The 6,740-nt window shown below is 60.5% G+C and overlaps 1 protein-coding gene across 1 annotated transcript; it reads left to right on the plus strand.

The window, feature by feature from the left end:
* Positions 1-1,133: 1,133 nt before the first annotated feature.
* On the plus strand, positions 1,134-2,939 carry LOC131822494 (testis-specific Y-encoded protein 3-like; the record flags this gene model as incomplete). Its single annotated transcript, XM_059158807.1, has 3 exons — positions 1,134-1,211; positions 2,602-2,679; positions 2,838-2,939. Coding segments are annotated over exons 1-3 (258 nt in total), but the record flags the coding sequence as incomplete, so codon positions are not given.
* Positions 2,940-6,740: the final 3,801 nt, after the last annotated feature.

Below are 6,740 nucleotides of genomic sequence, written 5' to 3' on the forward strand. Positions count from 1 at the left end.
AGAAACGTTAGGGGTTGGGAGGCACGGAGGGCACCGCGGGGGAGCGTCGCGGGCGGCCTTCCTGGCTAGCTCTGGCGCCTGCAAGGGCCCAGTAGGGTGGTGGCCACGCCCACGGCCCTATCCCGGGCGAGACCCCGGAGCACCCCCATCCTCTTGGGGCTCCGAGTCTCTATCGCTCCCAGGACGCATGCGTGACTCCTCCCGGCACGCCGCGCCAAGCGCCGTTTGGTGGCGGCACCCACCGCCCCGGGTCCCTGTGCGCATGCGTGCCCCAGGCCCGCGCACTCAGACAGGCGGCTGCTGCCCACCGCCGACGCCGGGCGCGGACCTGAGCCTGCGGTTCCCGCCTCTATCGCCTGCCCTCCGCAGCTGCCTGGGTTGAGGGGCAGGGCCACATGGAGAGGGAGTCTGGGTCCGGGGAAGGCGGAGCTGCCCCAGAATCCGGGACCACCTTGGTACCACACGGGGGCGGTGAGGAGGCGGCTGTCCTCAGGGAGACCGGCTGCTGCGGGCACGCGGGGGCGCTTCTGGCCCTGGAGGCTGCCGGTTTGGTGGCAGCGGCTGTGCGGGAAGCTGAGGCCCCGCGTGGCCCAGAGGAGGCCGGCGCGGGGCAGGTGTTGGTGCTTGTGGTGCTGGATATCGTGGGGGAGGTGGAGGTGGTGGCGGTGGAAGACGAGGAGGTGCTGGCCGTGGAAGACGAGGAGGGGGTGGAGGTGGAATGCGAGGAGGTGGAGGTGGAATGCGAGGAGGTGCTGGCGGTGGAAGACGTGGAGGTGCTGGCAGTTGAAGACGAGCAGGTGCTGGCCGTGGAAGACGAGGAGGTGCTGGATGTGGAATGCGAGGAGCTGGTGGTGGTGGAAGACGAGGAGGTGCTGGCGGTGGAAGACGAGGAGGTGGTGGCGGCGGAAGACGAGGAGGTGCTGGCGGCGGAAGACGAGGAGGTGGTGGCGGTGGAAGACGAGGAGGTGGCGCAAGCAGAGCGGGTCGAGAAGCCGAAGGAGCTGTCGCAGGCAGAGCCGGTGCCGCGGCCCGACACAGCCGGGGCCGCCCTTGCCGCGCTGCAGGTGGTTCAGGAAGCGCTCCGCTCTGTGGATGTCCAAGCCACCAGGGCCTACCTGCGGCTCAAGCGCAGGATGAATCAGAAGCGGAGTGGTCACCTGGCTCGAAGGAGGGCCATCATCCAGGGCATCCCTGGCTTCTGGGCACGCGCCGTATCCTTCCTTCATCGCGCCCGCTCGGTTTTGGCCCCTGGGGAGGACAGTGGGAGCAGGGCAGCAGGGAGCAGAGCCTGAGCCTGAGCCAGGGGCTAGAGAAGTGCGAAGCTGGGCCGGGCTCCCCCAACCATGGCACCCACCCCTCCAGCAATGGGCACCTGCCAGCAGTAGGCTGCTGGGCCAGCAGGGAGCGCAAAGCCCTGAGCCCTGGGTCTACCCTTCTACTGCACTGCCTAGGGGGCCGGGGTCCAGCAGTGGGTGGTCCGGGAGGAGGTGGGTGCGGGTGTGCGCGTTGGCGGGAAAGCCAGAGCCTGAGACCTGTGGAGTCCTCTGTGAGTGGAAGCTCCGCGCCAGTGCTTTGGGGCTGCAGCACCCCCACACGCCTCTGCGGTCCCGGAACCCGTGTCAACACTCTGGACCCCTAGTGAAGCCCAGCCCACTTGGCTCAGAGCACATGTTGGAAGGAAAGGATTTGGGGTAAATGGGGCAGATGGAGAGGCTGCCCGCCTCGTTCCGTGTCCTTCAAACCGTGTATCGTTGCCGAGTTCCCGGAGACCTCCGGTTCTGTGGTGCGCTTGCACTCATTGAGAGTCAGTCAGCAGGCTGCCTGATTTCAGCGGGCCCCGGGACCCTGGACACGGTGCCCCGGGTGCTACCAACTCTGTCTCCACAGGCCCTCCTGAAGCCGGCCGAGGCCCCTGGCCCAGGTGTTCCCAGACACGTTTCCTCCCTCCCTGCCTCTCCCTCTCCATGTCCCCCACCCGCGCTCGCTCGCTGGCTCGCTCTCTCTCTGTCTCTCTCTCTCAACCCTCCCAGCCCTCCGTCTATGTCTGTCGTCAGGGTTTGGGTGTCTCTGTCTCTCTGTCTCCTTCCTCCCGCCGTACCCCTTTCCTCCCTTTGTGGCTGACTCTGCCAGGCCCTTGCTCGAGACCCTGGGTGTGCAGCCATGCTGCAAGCGAGCGGAGCAGCCCCCTTGTGGGCACAGAAGGTCCCTCAAGGGCCCAGGGCCTCGGGTGAGCACACAAGCAAACGGGGCCGTGAGGGGGACCGAGACCATCCAAACATCCAGAGTGGTGACTGACTCCCTCCTGGCCCAGCCGAGCACGGGCACAGGCCAGAGAGGACGTAGGCAGGGAGAGCGGACGGGCTCTTGACCTTGCCCTCCTGGGCCCCGGGAGCCTCAGCCCTGTTGATCCTCCAAGCCCTGCGATGCCCCAGGGCAGAGCATGGGTGACGAAAGGGCAAGCGCTGGGGAGGTTGGGACGGGGAAGTGCCTGCTGTTTCTGCACAGGCCGCCTTCCGTCCCTGGCTCTCAGTCGGGAAGGGCCGGGCGTTCCTGGTTCTCTTCCCGGCGCCCTTGACGTCGAGGCTCCTTGACCCAAGGCAGATCCTGAATCACCCCCAGTTATCAGCTGTGATAGGTGACCAGGACACAGACATGCTCAGCTACATGACCAATTTAGAGGTTAGCCCTGGAGCCTGAGGCCAGCGGTGGTGCCTTGGGAGTGGGGGTGGAGCTGGAGTGGGTGCGTTTGAGTTGCTGAGAGTTGCGGTCAGTCAGTCACGCAGAACACCTAGGGTCAACGACCCCTCCCCCCCCCTTCTCTTGCTTTCCTGCGGCAGGTGGAGGAACTGGGTCGTCCCAAGTACCGCTGCAGGTTGATGTTTTACTTTGGGAGCAACCCCTACTTCCAGAACGACGTGATCGTTAAGGAGTATCACCTTAGCATCGGCGGTAGGTGTGGGCTTGAGGTGCAGAGGAGCTGGCGGAGGGCTTCCCGGCATGAGGGCCCGGGGGTGGAAAGGGAAGAGTGTGGGGTCCTCGGGCAGTGCAGGGATTTGGCACAGGAAGGGGGACAGGTCGTCGGTTGAGAGCGAGAGCTGGCGTGGGTCCTAGGCCTCGGAGTTTCCTTAAGTTTCCTCGTCCCGCAGGATATCGGGAGACTCGTTGCACTCCAGTCCAGTGGTTCTGGGATTATGAACGTGGTGCTGCCAGCCGCAGGCGAGACCCCAGCGGCCTGAACTTCTTCAACTGGTTGTGTGACCCCAGCTGCCCAGGGTCCAACAGGATCGCCGGGGTGAGGCCCCTGCGCCTTCGTCAGCAGCGCAGATGCTGGAGTCCCGACTGCTGGGCAACGGGGTCGGGGGCCCCGTGCTCAGCTTACCTTTTGTCCCCTACCAGATCATCATCGAGGACCTGTGGCCCAATCCCTTGCAGAACTACCCGAGGCTGGAAGGCGGCGCCTGGGAATGAGCTGAGAGGACGACCTGTCGGTGAGGAGCCAGGAGGGCTGGGTCCAGAGCCCTGTGGGCAGGGGTGCCAGGGGACAGTCAATTTAGTGGCGGGGAAACTGAGGCTCAGAGGAGCTTGGACCGATGGAGCAGGGGGCAGGGTGGGAAGTGAGCCTGCGGGAACTCAGAGCGCACACACAGGGCCGAGGATGGGTCTAGTCCGGCAGGTTCATGCCTGCCATGCTGTCCTTCGGAAAACCCCTGGCCAATCCGGACAAGCAAGGCTCCCCCAGCCCATTTTCCTGAAGTGTCTCCCATGGCTGTCGGCCTCTCTCTCGGTCCTCCTGCCGCTCGTTCGGTTGGCGATGGCCTGCCTGTCTTTGGGAGTCGGGCTCCTTGTCCCAGCCCACTCTTGGACCACGACTCCCTGACGGCCGTCCACATGCCTGAGCACCGCGTGTCCTCCCACATCGTTCACATGTCCTTGGGAATGGTCCCAGGCCATCCCAAGCAGGGTCACGGTGCCCTGGCTGTGGAGGAACTGGGATCCCACGAGTACAAGGCATGCTCACAACATCACGTTCACTATCCCTGGCATCATACATTTTCACAAATAGCTAAGACTTTTGTGTGTATTTTCATGTTTCTCTGTGTGTGTGTTGTGTGTGTGTGTGTGTGTGTGCGTGCGTGTGTGTCTGTGTGTCTGTGTGTGTGTGTCAAGGCATGGCAGCCGTGTGGAAGTGGACATCACAGAGCATCCGCGTTGCACCACCAAGAAGAATCTGATGAGGCCTCCACCGTTGAGAGACCTGCATGGGCTCTTCTCCGTGGTGCTCAGCCTGCACGGGACAGCAAAAGGGACAAGGAGCAGCAGGGGCAGCGCTAGAGAGGATCCTGCCCCTAGCTGCAGGGTCAGGGAGAAGGGCCATAAACAAGTTACAAAGCACCTTGTGTCCATGTGTGGTTTTATATTGGGGGCACAGGAAATGGCAAGGAGGCAAGAAGCCTGGTGGGACCCTCCAACCCCCATCCTGTTGGATTCCATGGGTGGGGTGATGGAGAGCAAGGGGCCAGGGCACAGCCGTTCTTGGCCTGCGGACAGAACCCCACCCTTCCAAGCAGGATCTGGCAGAGGAAGGGAAGAGGCGGGGCTCTCTTGGGAAGTCTTGTTCTGTAGAGCGGGGCACACAGGAGGGGTAAGGTGCTCCCGAGTGGGGCCCTGGGGTCCCCTGGGCTCCTCGTACCACCGTATTCACATGGCTCGGAGAGCTTTTTCTGTTGCCCTTCAACCTGGAACTGTGCCCTGCATTGCTGAGTTGCAATGCCATGCATCTTCTTGGTCAGCTCCAGCGCAAAACCAAGGGTCGTGGGAGGAGCAAAGATGAGGCGGTCGCTCACGGTCCCTCCCTGTGGCAACAGATCCTCCTGCAGTGCAGGGGACAGTTCCACGGATGTGTGAGGGAACGCAGGTGTGCTCCATGGGATGGCGGACATCCTGAGTGTTTATGTGTGAGGGAGCCGCTGAGGGCAGGTCCGCGCCTGCACACGGACGTGTGTGTGTGTGTGTGTGTGTGTGTGTGTGTGTGAGTGTGTGTGTGAAGGGGCAATGGGGAATGGCCCTATGCCCTCGACCATGTGTATGCATTGTGTGCCTCCCCTCAGTAAACAATCTGTAGTGCATGTGTGTGTGTCTGTGTCTCTCTGGGGCCTCCTTTGTACAAGGGCTGGACAGCTATGGTGTGTGTTTTGGGTGTATGTTTCCATGCGCAGTTCTGTGTCCAGTGTTTGGGCTGAGGGTACATGAGTCCGTGACAGAGATAGGATGTGTGCTGGGAATGAGTGTGGGTTTGCATGGGCTTTTGTGTGCGTGCGTGCACGTGTGGGTGTGCTTGAGCGGTTGAGTGTGCATTTCTATGTCAGGGAGGTCGTGTGTTTTCCTCGCATGTGTCTGCATCCTCAGGGAGTGTGCGTTGGAGTATGTGTTTTAGACAGGTGAGAATGTCTGTGTGTCCAATTCTGTGGATGTTTATGGATTGCAGGGCACCAGGGGCAGACTTCTTTTTTGAGCAGGGTCAACTGTGTACGCCTATGCCGGAGACCTTGGATGTGTTGTCGTGTGTGCGTGTGCTTGCAAGCATAGCTGTGTGTGGGGGAGGGCAGGGATGCATGCCTGCGTGTGCTCCGTGTGTGTGTTTTGTGTATGAGCGTAGAGCTCGTTGTGATTGTATAATTGTGTCAGTGTGTGTGTGTGTGTGTGTGTGTGTATGAGAGATTGAGAGAGTGGCTACGTGTGTGTTCTTTATGACACAGATGATGGGTTTTGTTTACATGCTTCTGTACCCTTAGGGCTATGAGCGTTTGTGCATGCGCCGATGTGTCACGTTATTATGCCTGTGGGCTCGAGGCCATAGAGGTGGTGGGGAATGCATGTTAGTGTTTTTGGGCACACACGTGTATGATTTTTATGGTGAGCCCAAATGCGTATGCCTGTGCCAGAGACCTTGTGGCAACTGGGTGTGTCCCGAGTGTTTTTGCAAGCGCCTATGTGTCTCCATGCAAGGGATGGTGTGCAGGCCTCAGATCCATATGCACGAGTGTGTATGTAGTGTGTACAGTGGGTTCGCAAACCGCTCGCCTGTCTGCGTGTGTGTGTGTGTGTGTGTGTGTGTGTGTGCAGGCTTGTATACACGTGCGTTCTTTGAGGATGCAGAACAAGGGATTTGCTTACATTCTGCCCTTTCCTCAAGGGTAAGTTTGTGTGAGTGTGCATGCTCCGATGTGCTGGGGTCAGTTGTGTATGCCTGTCTGCCAGAGGCTTTGGATGTGGTCTCTTGTGTGTGTGTGACTACGAGTGTCCCAGGTCACACCTGGGAATGTCCTTTTGAGTTGGGACCAAATGTCTATGCCTGTGCCAGAGACGTTCTGTGAGAGCTCTATGGTGTGTGTGTGTGTGTGTGTGTGTGCTTACGAGCACCTCTGTGCCTGCATGCATGTCTGGTGTACATGCCAGAGTTGCAGAGATACATGTGTGTATTTAGTGTGTTCGGTGTTTTTGCGTGAGCACGTGTGTATGTGTGTGTCTGTGTGTTTGAAAGGAGCCCGATGGGGTGTGTTTGTATTTTCACTCCGTGTGTGTGTGTGTGTGTGTGTGTGCGCGCGTATGTGTGCAGCCGTGTGTGTGTCTGTGTGTACATGTGCCATCTCCTTTCTTTTGTTTCAGGGGCCGGGTGTGGGAATGCAGAGCCCCCTTCTGAGTGCCTGAGTGCCCGTGTGTTCGTGTGTGTGTGTCTGCAT

This window comes from Mustela lutreola, chromosome Y, assembly GCF_030435805.1.
Source record: "Mustela lutreola isolate mMusLut2 chromosome Y, mMusLut2.pri, whole genome shotgun sequence".
Classification (NCBI taxonomy): domain Eukaryota; kingdom Metazoa; phylum Chordata; class Mammalia; order Carnivora; family Mustelidae; genus Mustela; species Mustela lutreola.